The sequence below is a fragment of the Oncorhynchus tshawytscha genome, linkage group LG19 (assembly GCF_018296145.1).
Source record: "Oncorhynchus tshawytscha isolate Ot180627B linkage group LG19, Otsh_v2.0, whole genome shotgun sequence".
NCBI lineage: Eukaryota > Metazoa > Chordata > Actinopteri > Salmoniformes > Salmonidae > Oncorhynchus > Oncorhynchus tshawytscha.
Genome location: NC_056447.1, coordinates 42,727,828 through 42,743,915, shown reverse-complemented (window position 1 = coordinate 42,743,915; position 16,088 = coordinate 42,727,828). Strand labels below are relative to the sequence as shown.

At 40.3% G+C, this 16,088-nt stretch overlaps 2 protein-coding genes across 3 annotated transcripts in view; both read right to left on the bottom strand.

Moving 5' to 3' along the window:
- far1 (fatty acyl CoA reductase 1) overlaps positions 1 to 2,901 on the bottom strand; it is a 41,886-nt gene extending 38,985 nt beyond the window's left edge. Inside the window, exon 1 of one of the 2 annotated variants that reach the window (XM_024379978.2) lies at positions 2,775 to 2,901. The gene's annotated coding sequence lies outside the window, so the exon portion shown is untranslated. Of the gene's footprint in view, positions 1 to 2,278; positions 2,706 to 2,774 lie in introns of those variants that run through there. The other variant, XM_024379980.2, reaches the window with a different exon arrangement.
- A 3,361-nt stretch (positions 2,902 to 6,262) lies between these two features.
- On the bottom strand, positions 6,263 to 14,524 carry dkk3b (dickkopf WNT signaling pathway inhibitor 3b). The gene is made up of 7 exons (XM_024379977.2): positions 14,239 to 14,524; positions 13,712 to 13,837; positions 13,447 to 13,524; positions 10,941 to 11,033; positions 10,427 to 10,571; positions 9,017 to 9,167; positions 6,263 to 6,508 (listed from the first exon to the last, which is right to left on the bottom strand). Exons 1-7 carry the CDS (start codon positions 14,461 to 14,463, stop codon positions 6,484 to 6,486), a joined length of 843 nt encoding a protein of 280 aa, XP_024235745.1. The 5' UTR covers positions 14,464 to 14,524; the 3' UTR covers positions 6,263 to 6,483.
- Between the last annotated feature and the right edge of the window lie 1,564 nt (positions 14,525 to 16,088).

The following is a 16,088-nucleotide window of genomic DNA, read 5'->3' as shown; positions in this document are numbered from 1 at the left end:
ATCTCCCGCGTGCCTGCAATATGGAAGACTATCGAATGCTTCTCAAAGATGCCCTCTGGTGGTCAAACTAGCACTAACTCGCAACAGAAAAAACATGGCTGACAATTAAATGAACTGCTACAGAATGCTGCGGCAGCCCGCAAGTTGTGCCGCAGTATGACGTAACTTTTAATTGAGGAACCACTGTACCCGATTCGGGAAACTCGAGAGCCCATAATATTTTATACAATGTTGCAAGTTTGCTCATGCTAGCATCAGCCGGACCCAAGTTAATAGGTTTCAAGTTTGTTGCAGACAGGCCATGGTAGCCAATGTGATTTATAGGATATTTATTTTTAAATCATGATAGTTTCTACCTGTATGTAGGCTGCAATGTTTTTATGTAGGCTATTTTTACATAGTTGACAAATGACAATAGAAGTTACTGTTTAGGTTTGTATCATTTTCATTTAGGTTAATTTTGATTAACCACATGACAATGATTGAGACACAAAGACATTATTATAAATTAAATGGAAATGTGCATATGAAAACAACAACTGGCACGCAGGCCGGGAGAAATTATAAGATAAATTGGCATTCCACATGAAAAAAGGTTGCCGACTCCTCGTGTAACCTATTACTGGCAACTTAAGGAGAGTAATCGCAGAAAGCCAGTAGGAGGGGAGGAGGATAGGTCGGGTAAGGTTACGTTTTGTTTCTGGTTATCTTGTTCTCTGGCTCCCTCTTGAGTCATGTGTCTTATTTCATTAAACAGTGCACTTCAAGCTCAATGCATATATAGATTTTATTAAAACATATAGGGTGCGTCTATATGGAAAAATACACCTTTAAAAATTTCAACCAATCAATTGGTCAAAAGAACAGAAAAATTTCAGTCAACCAAGATATGTTTTAGATGAGGACAGCCCTATTAGGAATAGTAGGCTATCTTACATAAGTCTGCAAATGCTATGATGCATGGAATGCATTACTATAAAGGTACATCTTTAATGGTGAAAATTTGCTCCCCAAACTTCACTCATGCACCTATGCATAAGCTAGTGATTTTGCTGTTCATTATTAGTCTTGTTGACTGAGGAAAATGTAAATGTGGACAGTTATTCTAACATGTTCAAAGTGCACAGTAAGGACACACATCATTGCATCCTCAATTTGCATGTTCAGTTGAGATTCATTACCGTAACCTAAATGTGATTTTTGTCATTCTGAGCACCATAGGTGGACACCCTAATCAAGTTCCCCAATGCATGTGGGTCCAGTAATTTTCTCAAATGTCCAGTAAATTAAAATGCTACCAGTCAAATGTCCAGTGGCTCATTTTTCATAACTGAAACCCTGCCTGGCCTATTGTGCCATTTACCTCAGGTATGGAACAATGGGAAGTTGGGAACCCAGAAACATACACTGTGTTACTGCGTAGTGCCAGATGCATCCCTTGAGCTAATCTGCACACTGTTAAACCAGGTTTGCATATACTGTAGGTCCACTGTTCCTGTACAGCACTGATCAGATGTGCCATGACATTTGTTTCATGTGCAGGACTGGTTCCCCCTGGACAAAGCAACAGAGCAGACAGTCTATTATTTACTCTATCAAACCAGTGACAAGTCTGACAGCTGCAAGCTTGTCAAACAGAAGCATTGTCTCCAGCCAAGAGGCAAGGCAGTTGTGGTACCAGTGGAATCTTGTCCTCACATTATATATAGGCCTACTGTAGGTGTGTACTTATTATAAACCAAATAAACAATTTGATAAACAGGTGGCACAAGGAGAAACTTCAACTGTAGAGTAAGGACATAAAAAGCCATCAAGAAATCCCTGGTGACTGGTGAGCAACATGTGTAGGCTATTCACTAAAGCACTACCGTGAAAAAAGGTGGGTATGAGAGAACAGTGTCTGGATCAAAAAAAAAAAAAAACTCCCCAAAAGCCATTGAGACATTCTGCTATGGCTACATTTACAATGACGGCCTATACCGGCCAAACCCGGACGACGCTGGGCCAATTGTACGTCGCCTTAATAGTTAAGTGAAATGACAACAAACCTCAAAAGCAATGTGTTACTAAAAGTAAGACCACCACAGTTTAGAGAAATCTGATGACAAGTCCACCTCAGCAGCTGTGAGTAATTTTGGCTTACTTACAGCAATTACATACAAATGTCAAATGGAAAGGGCTTGCCGTGAGTCATAGGACCAGGCTGGATATCTTGTGACCCTGATTAAAAAGTCAGACAACTTGCCAGTTACAGAACACACGCTTTAAAATGGCTTACCTCAAATAAGTGTGTCATTCCAGATGAACTTAGACAACAAAGCAATCTATGAATGTTGTACAGAATTATAACGGGTGAACAGCGACTTGGGGCTGTGCCACCCCACACACAAGAGCCCAAGCTAGATAGCTAGCCAGCCACTAGCTAGCCTTCCAACTTCTCTAGTGTTGTGAGAAATTCCCACTAATTCATAGCTGGCTGCAAAACCAGCACCACTAAAGTAAGAAGAATGTAAAAACTTTCTGAAAAGTATAGACATAATGAGTGTTAACAAAGCTACAATACTTTCTGGAAATAGTTTTTCTAGCTAACGTTACCACCCCCTTTGCGCATCTTTTCCGTGGCATGCTGTCTGTCGCACGTACTATAGTTAGCTAAAGCTAGCCATTTGCAGTGATCTTTGAACATTTAAAAATGTTACATTTAGCTAATGTAGTAGATTCTAGTGCACAACAAAACCAAATCAGAGAAAATAGCATGTGAAATACAGATATACCTGCAATTTCGAGGGGGCTGAGTTTTCCTGCGTTAAATCAGAAGTATCTGCCGGTTGTAAGTGCCGCAACAGCTCAATTTTTGCGGGATGAGAGAACGGGCGTATTCATTAGGGAAACGGTTTATGATTTAAGAAGCAAACAAAGCAAAACGAGAGTTTCAATTGGACACATTCAGGTAAATCCCTCCCCGTTTCGTTCCATTAGCTTACGTTTAAGAAACGTTTTGTAACAGAATTGCCTTAATGAATAGGCCCCAGGAAATGTGACGGGTTGCTGGTTGCCAGAGATGTGACGTCAGCATCCACCAAACGAGTCCACATTGTTGTATTTCACTGTTAGCAACTGCTTTATGGAAATTCATTTTCTTTGACATAAAAAAATAAAAATAAAGTATAGTTTAATTCTAATGATAAAAAAAGCATAGGCCTATCATGATCCAAAATACGTCTGAGGTTTCATTCCCATATCAGTCAATTCAATCAAAAATATTTTACTTGATACCAACAGAGAAAGCATTTACATTGCAGCACAAAATTAGAGCATAAGCCTGTAATAGAATGGACGTGACCGTAATAAGTATTGCAATTAACTGAGCACTTAGCCTATATCAACACAGGCAGCCCGATTCTGGGGTGCGTTCAGTTTGATTGAACGTTTGCTACTTTGCGTAACGGTTAGTACTGAACGACACGTTTCCCAAAAACGTTACTGAACAGACTGAGTGAGGTACGTCTACTCCGTTTGGTGGGTGTGGCTTGAAGCAATGAGTGATCCATTTGAAAGGGGAGCAGTGCATTTAACTGGTCGTTCAGAACAGCACCGTTGTTTTTGGTTGTTGAGTCAATTAGAACATGCCCATTTCAAGCTTATCCTTCTAAAAAATAAGAAGTTATTTCAGGAAATATTAAGGCAAGTTAGCTGGCTAACTGTATGATCCTGCTCTGTAGTAAACCCATTAGAATTGAGCTGCCTGTGTAAACACAGCCTTAGAAAATCCAGGTCGAGAGCCACGCAGAATGGCCTGGGATTTTACCATTTGGTCCACATGCAGTTTGTCCTGATGTGGTAAAAGGTTGATTTTTCTTGATGTCCCACAACTGTGTGTAATCTGTCTATAATCTGTTATGCAGTGAAAAAGCCAAGTTTTGCCATGACTTCACCCACCCCAGGTTTTAGGCTCACTAACCCACTGGAGCCCACTAGAACATCACAAGGCAAAAAAAGACTGCAGTAGATTCCAAAAATGTATATATATTTTTTAAACTAGGCAAGTCCGTTATGAACAAATTCTTATTTTACAATGATGGCGTACCAGGGAACTGTCGGTTAACTGCCTTGTTCAGAACAACAGATTTTTACCTTGTCAGCATGGGGATTCAATCCAGCAACCTTTCGATAACTAGCCCAACATTCTAACCACCAGACTACCTGCAAAGACTGTAGCAGAGTGTTTTTGGGATGATTTTTAAATCACATAACACATAACTTAGTCACATTACATTGATAAACAGGATCTGTTACTCATTTTAGGTTTGTACAAATATTTGTCACAGATATGAAGGCCTATTTTTTTTTAACTTAAAAAAAAATTGCACTGAACAAAAATATAAAAAAGATTTTGCATATTTTTTCACTTTGATTTGAACCAGCAACCTTGCGTTTCCTTGCCCAACACGCAAAACCAATAAGCTACCTGAGTTGCAATTCATATAAAGAAATCAGTCAATTGAAATACATTTATTAGGCCCAAATCTATGGATTTCACAATTGGGCACACATACCTTTAAAAAAAAAAGTAGGGGCGTGGATCAGAAAATCAGTCAGTATCTGGTGTGACCCCCATTTGCCTCATGCAGTGCGACATCTCCTTTGCATATAGTTGATCAGGCTGTCGATTGTGAACTTTGGAATGTTGTCACAGTCCTCTTCAAATTGCTGTGCTGGATATTGGTGGGAACTGGAGCACGCTGTTGTGCACGTCAATCCAGAGCATCTCAAACATGCTCAATGGGTGACATGTCAGGTGAGTGTGCAGGCCATAGAACTACACAATTCCAGGAATTCTGTACAGATCCTTTCGACATGGGGCCGTGCATAATCATGCTGAAACATGAGATGATGGTGGTGGTTGAATGGCACGACAATGGGCCTCAGGAGCTCGTCACGGTATCTCTGTGCATTCACGACGCCATCCACGCTGTCTGCCACCTGCCCGGTACAATTGAAACCGGGATTTATCCATGAAGAGCAAAATTCTTCAGCATGCCAGTGGCAAAGGTGAGCATTTGGCCACTGTAGTCAGTTACGATGCCTTACTGCAGTCAGGTCAAGACCCTGGTGAGGATGAGCACGCAGATAAGCTTCGCTGATGTTTTCTGACAGTTTGTGCAGACATTCTTTGGTTGTTTCATCAGCAGTCCGGGTGGCTGGTCTCAGACGATCCCTCAGGTGAATGAGCCGGATCATGGCTGGCGTGGTTACACATGGTCTACGGTTGGGATACAGGTTGGACATACTGCCAAATTGTCTAAAACGACGTTGGAGGCTGCTTATGGTAGAAAAATGTACATCCAATTATCAGGCAACAGCTCTGGTGGACATTCCTGAAGTCAGCATGCCAATTGCACCTTCACTCAAAACCTGAGACGTTGCAAAGGAGAAACGCTCCCTAACAGGGATGTAAACAACTTGACTGTCCTTCCTGTGTTAAAGTAATGGTAATGATTTTGCTTTGCTTATTTGAGCGGTTCTTGCCATAATATGTACTTGGTCTTTTACCAAATAGGGCTCTCTTCTGTATACCACCCCAACCTTGTCACAACACCATTGTCTCAAACACATTGAGAAGGAAAGAAATTCCACAAATTAACTTAAGGCACACCTGTTAATTTAAATGCATTCCATGTGACCATATCATGAAGCTGGTTGAAAGAATGCTCAAAGGGTGCAAAGCTGTCAAGGCAAAGGGTGGCTACTTTGAAGAATCTCAAATATATTTTGATTTGTATAACACTTTTGGTTGCTACATGAGTCCATGTGTTATGTCATAGTTTTGATCTATTCACTCTTATTCTACAATGTAGAAAATAGTAAGAAGGAAAAACCCTTGACTGAGTAGGTGTCCTAACATTTGACTGGTACTGTATATTCCAGCCCTGATCATACTGGAAACTGAAATTGGGTAGAAGTTTCTATTAGCACCAGAATGTGACCCTTCCCAATGTGTCCTGTGACGTGCATGTATGTGTGCAATGCAACTGTTAAACCAGATTAACCTACATACAGAGTCAACAGAATGTTGTATTTCTACCTCAAGCATCACTGTCTGAGTCACAACTAAAGAACAGAGAGGATTCAACATAAAACAGGACATCAGATGCATGTATAATGCTGCCATCTAGTGTGTGTACATACACACACACACACACACATATATATAAATAATAGCATAGCCCTGTAATATCAATAGTAATAGCTGGAGAGTAAATACAAGAAAAATGTTTATTTATTCAAATTACATTATGAGTGCTTTGCTTGGTTAGTTGATGTGGTTGAGAACACATCTGTCAGCCCCATTTTCATCTGGTCCGGCCATTGTCTGTCTAACAATGCCAGACCGATACTAGAGCCCAGTCAGAAGTTTCCAGAAAACACACAACCATGTCTCATCTGAAGGAATTAGTCCTCTTCACTGTATCTGATGGTCACCTAGTTCACACACAGGGATCCGCGTCTGAAAAAAATAAATAATAAGTTAGTAAAACCCATAGACATTTCAATATGGCTCCCGAGTGGCACAGCGGTCTAAGGCACTGCATCTCAGTGCAAGAGGCATTACTACAGTTCCTGGTTCCATTCCAGGCTGTATCACATTCGGGCATGATTGGGAGTACCATAGGGCGGCACACAATTGGCCCAGTGTCGTCTGGGTTTGGCCGGGGTAGGCTGTCATTGTAAATAAGAAAATAAGAATTTAAATAAGAATTTGTTCTTAACCAACTTGCCTAGTTTGATAAAACAAGTCACATAAATACATTTGCTGAAATTCATGTAATGCCTTACAATATTAAATTGTAAAATGGATGGCTATGACATTAGTCAAAGTTGATTCTAATTTTTTATGTATTGATCAATGGAGAAATGTTTTTGGGCCATCAAGCCAAAACTTTGGCAGTGATAATTTGATCTGTCATAGTGAGTAAAACAACAAAAAAACATTTTATTTCACCAAATTAAAATAGCAAGTTCAACTTCATAAAACATTTTTTCTCCCCATCTCAAGTTGTAAAACAAAAACTATTGCCTCCAGCTTAATTAAATAAAGAAAACAAATTGCCTGAGATCACTAGGCTGTTTTTATTATTATTTAACTTTTAATCGATATATTTTTGTATTTTACCCCACTTTTTCAATCTTGTCTCATAACTGCAAATCCCTAAAGGGCTCGGGAGAGGCGAAAATTGAGTTATGCGTCCTCCTAAACATGACCCACCTAACCGCACTCCTAAACAAGGTAGCCAGCCGCACCAATGTGTTGGAGAAAACACTGTTCAACTGGCAGTCGAGGTCAGCCACAAGGAGTTGCTAGGGCACGATGAGTAAAGTAAAGCTAAGTAAAGCTCCCCAGCCAAACTCTCCCCTAACCCGGACGACGCTGGGCCAATTGTGTGACACAGCCCGGGAATGAACCCGGGTCTGTAGTAACGCCTCTGGCACTGCGATGCAGTGCCTTAGTGGCCTCCCGAGTGGTGCAGCGGTCTATTTAAACAACAATATAGTACCAGTCAAAAGTTGACACACCTACTCATTCAAGGATTTTTCCTTTATTTTTACTATTTTCTATTTTCTTCATTGTAGAATAATAGTGAAGATATCAAAACCATTCAAATAAACAGATATGGAATCATGTCGTAACAAGAAAAAAAAAGTTAAACAAATCAATAAGTTTTATATTTGAGATTCTTCAAAGCAACCACCCTTTGCCTTGACAGCTTTGCAAACTTATGGATTGTGGAGGCCAGGTCATCTGATGCAGCTCTCCATCCTTCTTGGTCAAGTAGCCCTGACACAGCCTGGAGGTGCGTGTTGGGTCATTGTCCGGTTGTAAAACAAATGATAGTGGGACTAAGCGCAAACCAGATGGGATGGCGTGTCGCTGCAGAATGCTGGGGTAGCCATGCTGGTTAAGTGTGTCTTGAATTCTAAATAAATCACTGACAGTGTCAGCAGCAAAGCACCTCCACACCTTCATGCTTCATAGTGGGAACCACACATGCGAAGATCATCCTTTCACCTACTCAGTGTCTAGCAAAGACACAGCGGTTGGAACCAAAAATCTCAAATTTGGACTCAGACGAAAGGACAGATTTCCACTGGTTGAATGTTCATTTCTTGCGTTTCTTGGCCCAAGCAAGTCGCTTATTTTTGATCCTTTAGTAGTGGTTTCTTTGTAGCAATTTGACCATGGAAGGCCGGATTTACGCAGTCTCCTCTGAACAGCTGATGTTGAGATGTGTCTGTTACTTGAACTCTGAAGCATTTATTTTGGCTGCAATCGGATGTGCAGTGAACTCTAATGAACTTATCCTCTGCAGCAGAGCTAACTCTGGGTCTTCCTTTCCTGTGGCGGTCCTCATGAGAGCCAGTTTCTTCATAGTGCTTTCAAAGTTCTTTGAAATTTTCCACATTGACTGACCTTCATGTCTTAAAGTACAAGGCACACCTGTTAATTGAAACGCATTCCAGGTGACTACCTCATGAAGCTGGTTGAGAGAATGCCTAGAGTGTACAAAGCTGTCATCAAAGCAAAGGGTGGCTACTTGAAGAATCTGAAATCTATTTTGATTTGTTTAACACTTTTTTGGTTACTACATGATTCCATATGTGTTATTTCATTGTGTTGATGTATTCACTATTCTACAATGTAGAAAATAGTAAAAATAAGAGAACTCCTGGAATGAGTAGGTGTGTCCAAACTTTTGACTGGTACTGTATATCGATAACTACATGTGAAAATATTTTAAAATGCATTCAAATAAATTTCCGAAACATTTAACATATTTTGTGATATGTTTTACATATGTTGGAATGTATTTAAAATGTTTTAAATATATAACATGCATCCTAAATAATGTGGTAAAAATATATTGCAATTGTTATTCTTTTTTTTATGTATGGGAAAATCTGACAGACCCATCTGCAACAATCACAGCTGTTTTATGAAGATTAGAGATGCTCTCACCCATGGGGTTGGCAGTGGAGTCCACCAGCACAGAGGCAGTATTCCCTCGGTCCCTCCACGTCCCAGGACAGCATGTCCATCAGCAAGTTAGGGTGGCTGTTGCACGCTTCACCCTTATCCGGCCTGGGCTGGCACACTGGGAAGAGCAGCTCTGCAATCACCATGAGAAGGACAGAGAGAGAGAGAGAGGTGGGGAAGCAGAGGAGATGAGGATTGTAAGAGGGGGACAAGGGTTGAAGAAAGCATAATAGACAAGGAGGGGGAATGCATGAACCTCATAGGAAAGAATGAAGTGTGTACAGGCTGGGCTCTAATTTGCAACAGTATTGGTCACATATGCTCCTAAATATTTGGCTGTGCTGTGCAGTGCACCTGGAATGCTGATTTGGTAGCCTAGAAAAATATTCATCCAGATAATATATTAAATGACAAAATGTGTCGTTGGAAGCAAGCAAAGTTGTTACATTTGTGTTTCATGTCTGTCTCATACAAATAAGCGACATAAGAGGCCGCTTAGGGTCCCGTGGCCACTAGGGGACCCCCTCCCAATTTTTTTTTTTTTTTACAAATATGTTCGTGCATCAGCAGTTTTACTTGTGTTATGTCAGTCACTCAGTTAGCCCATGTCAGCTAAATTGTTTAGATTGCTAGGTCTAACCAGCTATCTAAAAATATTAGCTGACATGGGCTAATTAACAACCAGGCACCCAGGGCACTTGCACAGGTAGTCTGACCTGCAGGGGGCCCCCATTCAGTTTGTTAGTCACCCAGATATATGAACATGGCATTAAGTCAAGGCAAAAGGTGTGGAACTGCAGGAAAATATATTTTCTCCACTGCCAGGACAACTCATCACAAGAAAAAAAATGGCTACCTCTCTGTTTAGCGCAAAAATCACACAGAGCCAACAGCTGACCACTTACGCAATGTGGACGTTTACGCGCATTCTTCAAAATAAAGGCCTGAAACTATGTCTAAAGACTGTAGACACCTTAGGGAAGCCACAGAAAAAAGGAATCTGGTTGATATCCCTTTCAATGGGCAATAAGGATGCATAGAAAGATAGGGGTTTCAAAATAAGAGTCACTTCCTGATTAGACTTTTCTCAGGATTTCACCTGCAATATCAGTTCTGTTATACTCAGACAATATTTTTACAGTTTTGGAAACTTTAGTGTTTTCTATCCTAAGCTGTCAATTATATGCATATTCTAGCATCTGGTCCTGAGAAATAGGCTGTTTACTTTGGGAACGTTATTTTTCCAAACATAAAAATAGTGCCCCCTAGCTTCAAGAGGTTTAGAATCATGGGTTCAGGAGAGAAAGAGGACCAGTAAGTAACAAAATACTTTAACACAAACAATACCTTGAACAGTTAATTCAATAGATATATGGTCAAACACAAACCTACCTTTGAGAACGGCACAGCAGTGTTTTGGCTTACAGTCACTCTGGTACTGACAGATGCTGCCTGCATTGCCCTTGGTGGCATTCTTAGTGCACTGTCCCCACACACACATCTGGTCTGAACAACACTCTTCATCCTTTGTGCAGGTCTAAAAAAAACACATTAGTAATGGTCATAGTTTTTGTGATTGGAACAAGCTGGGAATCAGAGACATAATCTAGACCAGGGATGGCCCGCAGACCAATTGGAGTGTATTGATGTGGGTACGCAGACCCACAAGCCACTGCTGATCCTCATTAGTAGTTCTGATTTTTTGTGGCCCCCACCCCCATCAAAGATGCCCATCCCTGATCTAGAACTTCACAAGATCTGGAAAATCATCAGAAGTACACAACTAACTTGGGTTCATTGCATTTGTTTACATCCCTTTTGTTTCCATTTCTCAACTCAACGTAAGGCTGAATTTTGACTCAGGATTGGGATGAAAATAAGATGTTAATCCCAAATAAAGACTCACCATATCAACATCTTTGCAGGGGAGGCACTTGGAGCTTACTATCTCATATAGGCAGTAACTGTTCTTACCACAATCTTCATCAAGCATGCATTCCTGGTAAGAGAAATCACATTCAGACAGGACCAACCAGCATCCACATAACACACCATCCAACCCCCCTCCCACACAGGTACACCTATATTCCCTGTTTTATTAACCTGTCCAATTTCCACAACATTTGTTTTCACACAAATGCTTTGCTCATTAAGGGATGTGCATATACCTTTACATTGAGTACAGAAGGATTGGATGGCTAAAAATCAAGAAATTTCAGTTAAATGGTGTTCTTGTTAGACTGAACACTGGCCCTCCATCGGCCTGAGGAAACAGCTTCTGCCAAAAATCAGTCAGCTAAACCTCGTGATTAACTTTATCTCTTCATGCTATGTGGAGTCGGAGAAACTCAGCAGGCTTACAAAAACAACATACTTTGTCAGAGAGCTCCCAAAGTCTGTCAGCCTTGAGCACTTGGCTACTGAGAATGGAGACCTGACGGGTCTGTGGATATGCCTAACACGGTCTTCTCCCACACCTAGCAACATGAGAATACAGCATTTCACTACACAAACAGTACCCGATTCACTTGCCATGAATAAACCTGAACCCTTTATTGTTTCATAACATTGGCTGTGTGTGGTGTGCGCCATCATGACCTAATTATTTCCATTGTGGGAAGTCAAGATGTGAGCATGATGTGTTTTTGTTTCAACCTCTTTTACACTCCATTGAACCACAAAGACATGTACTGTATCAAATAACAGGCAGGATCAAACACACATCCCCGTCTTCCATCTCCATGGCAGCCTGGACTAGTCTAGACAGATGTGGGTTGTGTCACTAACAGCAGTCTGGCAACCATCAACCGTAAGAATTTCCTTCACCCGCGTACCACTCAAATCCATCTCAGCCAACCCCTTAGCTCACATGAAGTAACAATACATATCTAGGATATAGCTTCTTGCTTTATAATGTTCTTATTTCTTGTGTGTTTTTGTTCTACCTTCTGTAATTATTTTGTGATTATTACTGCATAGTTGAGTTTGGAGTTTGCAATGAAGGCATTTCACTGTACTTGTGCACGTGACATTAAAACATAAGAAATATCTCTGCAAAAGCTTCAGTAAAAAATATGCTTCCCAGTTCACCAGACTGGATAACTCAGTGTTGGGGGACTGGAGGAGACACTGGGGAAGACATGCTGCTCACCAACCCTAATACCCTGTAATTCTGTTGATAAAGCACAGCTGTTTAGGCATCATACTGTGCATAGGGCTGCTCTTCATTTTTCCCAAAGCAGAACATTTTCCCTCACTAAATATTTAACCAAACGCATCTCTGTGGAGCAGCCCACACAGCAGCAAAATTAAGTAGACAAGTTTCAAAAAAAGTAAAATGACCCAAGTGCAAGTCATTTGAGGTTTCCAACAGGCTGTTTCCATGCATTTTTTAATGTCTATTAATTCAACCACATTCTGTAATGATGCCAGGAAAGGCAAAAGATCAAAACACTGCCATAAAATCTCCAATGGTGAAACAGCCTGTGGAATAATGGCTTAATACTGGTGTACTCATGTTTTTTAAAAGTGTAAAGTAAATGGCCACCTCTTTAAAATACACTATGATCTCATTCATTATAAAAGACAGACAGACAATCTATTCACAAAGTTGTAAAGTGTTCCTGCAGTAGCTGAGAAATGACTTGGAAAAGAACACTGGTTTGAAACTGGGGCAACAGGATACATTGTTTCAGTCTCAAAACAAACTGTACCCAGTTCCCTCCTTCCTTGCATAATGAGCTGTTCAATGAGGAAAAGGTTAAATAACAAAAGAGCAGAGAAAATAGGCAATGGTAGAACAGCTGGGTTTAAGTTATTCAACAGGCTTCACCTTGGATATAAAGGCGTCTCTAGGCTCTCTAGTACTCATTTGTTTTAGAGGAATAGCAATTGACTTAATTATTGTCTTGATGCTCCACCTCAATAAACTCACTTAGCTATATCACATAGTATCCAAACAATACATATCATCAGGTTTGGGATCAATTGCACTTCAATTCCAGCATATTCAGGAGATAAAACTTTGATAACTTTGACCTAAAAATTCCCTGAGATAATATTGAAACATCTAAGGTTTTAATTAACATACACGTCCTCTAGCGTGGGGACGAGGTTATGGAGTGTGAGACAGAGAGATCACATCTGTGTAGTCATCAGTGACTAACTCGGTTTCTTCAACTGTCATACCCTGCTATGGTCTCACCTCATTCCATCTGGCTATTATTCAACATATACAAACATCCTTGTCTGAATAGAATAACTGTCATGGGATTGTTCTGATGATCAGTACCCAGCTGTTTGCAGACTTGGAAGCTGAAACACCTCTTACCTCAAACTGGTTTGCATTAAACTCCTTGCGATCCTTTTTTCAGCACCTAACAAATCAAAAAATATATATAATACAAACTCACATGATCAACTTTGTTCCATTGGCCATTGATCTCGATATGGGTCTGGAAGTGAGTCCCCCCTGTTCTGTTGTCCATTTCCTAGAAGAGAAACCAGATACTTTCCTTGTCAGAAAACCTAAACATTTAATGGCAAAATAACCAACCAGTGTTGTCTGATCTCCCTCTAGAACATAAAACATCCAGAGAAAATGTACATGTTGATGACTTGGGACATGCATCCACACAATCTTGCATCATTACCTCACCCTGTTTGTAGTGCACCTACCTTGTCAATCCTCTCCGCCATGTAAACAGTGTGGTTCCTGTTGTCCCTATATGTACTGGTCTCATTGTGGTAGTTTGGAAGCAAATCCTGTATATTAAGCAATGATTTGGCACTCTCATTGACCATCTATGAGAAAAAGTGATAAACATTCAAATTGTGAGCGCATCTTGTTTGTTCCACAGTTCATATCTCTGGTTCTATGATAGACCATGCAACATACAATTTAAATCCTTTCATTTATTAAATAACACTTAAAGTACAATACAGACATACAGTACATTAATATTTACCAACAACTGATGTGTGTGGGGGGGAACAGTAGACTACAAGGAAAGCAGGCTACAGGCTATTAATCAGGTATAATAAAAACACACAGCATGGCTCTATCCATGGCCACAACGTCAAACGTTTCCCTGGAATTAAAAACGTATTGTAAATAGTCTGCTATTAAAAATAATTAAAGGATAGTTATAAATAGTCTATTGAATTACAGTTTATTATTACATATAGCTGAATGGAACATTTACCTGATCCACAGCCTCCTCCAGTACGTGCTGCGTGTCCTCCATCAACATCTCCACCTCTCGGAACATTTCGTTTAGAGTCGCATGACCTCCATTCAAATGGTCCTCGAAACTAACACCAGTTATCGAGATGTCCGGGATGGTCTTCGGGCTCGAGATTCCATTCACTAAACACAAACAAAAAGTAAGCGCTGCAACCTGCATCATCCTCGTGGTGGGACCAGACATACTTGTACCAACAGCATGCAAAGACGCTGACTCACACAAAGCACAGCTGTTTTATTTGGAAACTCAAAAGGGAAAAAAGAAACCGGAAAAAGAATCATGGTATTTTTAACGGGATCTATGGTAAGTATAAAGCCAAAGTTTTGGGATCCAGAATGTATTGTATTATCTAAATGGTTATTGGGATTCTGAGGATTCTGATTCTATTGTTGCTGCTGCTTCTATTGATGGTGATGATAATTAAAAATGTCCCTTAATCAGCACATTTTGTTACCTTAAGTATATTGTCTTTGGATGTTACATGTTTTAACACTAGAATTGACCTATTATTTTGTTCACACTATCACCATACATTCATTATAGGCCCTAGGACAACTATTATGGATTTATATGCTTAAAACACAATAGCATATCACTGGCTAAGTAAATATACATTTTGGAATAAGCACATTTCTCATATTTAAAAAAAAAACTTTCTTTTTGTGGCATGAAATGCATAGCGTGAAGTTGACAGAGTTGTCTAATGCTGTGCCGGAAGCGTGACCATATATAGAAAGTATATATGGCGGATTTGCAATAGCACTGTTTGTCCTGTAGATGGGTATGTAGGTCTAATCCTTTTTTCAGACGCATGTAGTCCAGGGACATACGATCAGTCTATGATTCCGTGGGAAAATTCAACAAAAACAACACTTTTTTACACAATCAAATGATCTTTGATAGTTATTTGATTATTTATTTTTACAATATTTTTCCATATTTCAAATGTATGGGATCCATAACTCACATAACTCACAGAGGCCCCTGGGGCCATTGGCCCCCTCTTGAAATGGGCTTATCATACATAGCTCATTGATCATATCTAGATTCACTTTGCTGTGTGGCTGCTTTGTCAAACAGAAGCTTTAATATGTTACTCCTCGAACACACTGACAGTGTCATTCCATTTTGGTACACCAGAAGTACATTCATTTCCAATGGAACGCTACATTTACCTTGCACCATTGCGTTGCAGAGGCAGTTGTAGTGAGTTGCAGTGTGGTGCATGTGTTGGATTTATCGAACGTATTCATCAAACTGTATGTGTAGATAGCTTGACAGAAATGGTAGCAGAAGATGAATGTTAAACTTTTGTTGCACACATATCCAGATGGTGCTGCGTGCCATTTTGTGCAATGACGCTGTAGGTGTGATCAAGACATTTACAAAATAGCCTCCAACACTCTACTCAGCAAACTGGATGTAGTCTATCACAGTGCCATCCGTTTTATCACCTACGCCCCATATACTACCCATGATTGTGTGAGAAGGAGAAGTTGATATGTCTCTGGAACTCAAGCCCCCCAAGTGGACAGCTGTCACTGGGCAATAAAACATCATGCAATGTGGAGGAGTGCCCAGCCCTCTTTGAGTGTGTTGTGTTATGTCTTTCCTAATCTCTCATGGGCAGACAAGTAAACATAAATGGTACCGTAGATTTAAGCAATAAGGCTGGAGCGGGTGTGGTATATGGCCAATATACCACGGCTAAGGACTGTTCATATGCACGACAGGGCTGTGTCCAACGCAGAGTGAAATATACCACAAACACCTGAGGTACATTATTGCAATTATAAACTGGTTACCAA

What these genes read in the sequence shown, in the direction of transcription:
- dkk3b (XM_024379977.2), bottom strand. Translation starts at nt 14,463, where the DNA reads ATGTCTGGTCCCACCACGAGGATGATGCAGGTTGCAGCGCTTACTTTT. An exon ending in TGGAGGAGGCTGTGGATCAG is followed by an intron (nt 13,838 to 14,238) that starts GTAAATGTTCCA and finishes TTTTTCTCATAG; the next exon opens with ATGGTCAATGAGAGTGCCAA. An exon ending in AATGGAACAAAGTTGATCAT is followed by an intron (nt 11,034 to 13,446) that starts GTGAGTTTGTAT and finishes TTCTCTTACCAG; the next exon opens with GAATGCATGCTTGATGAAGA.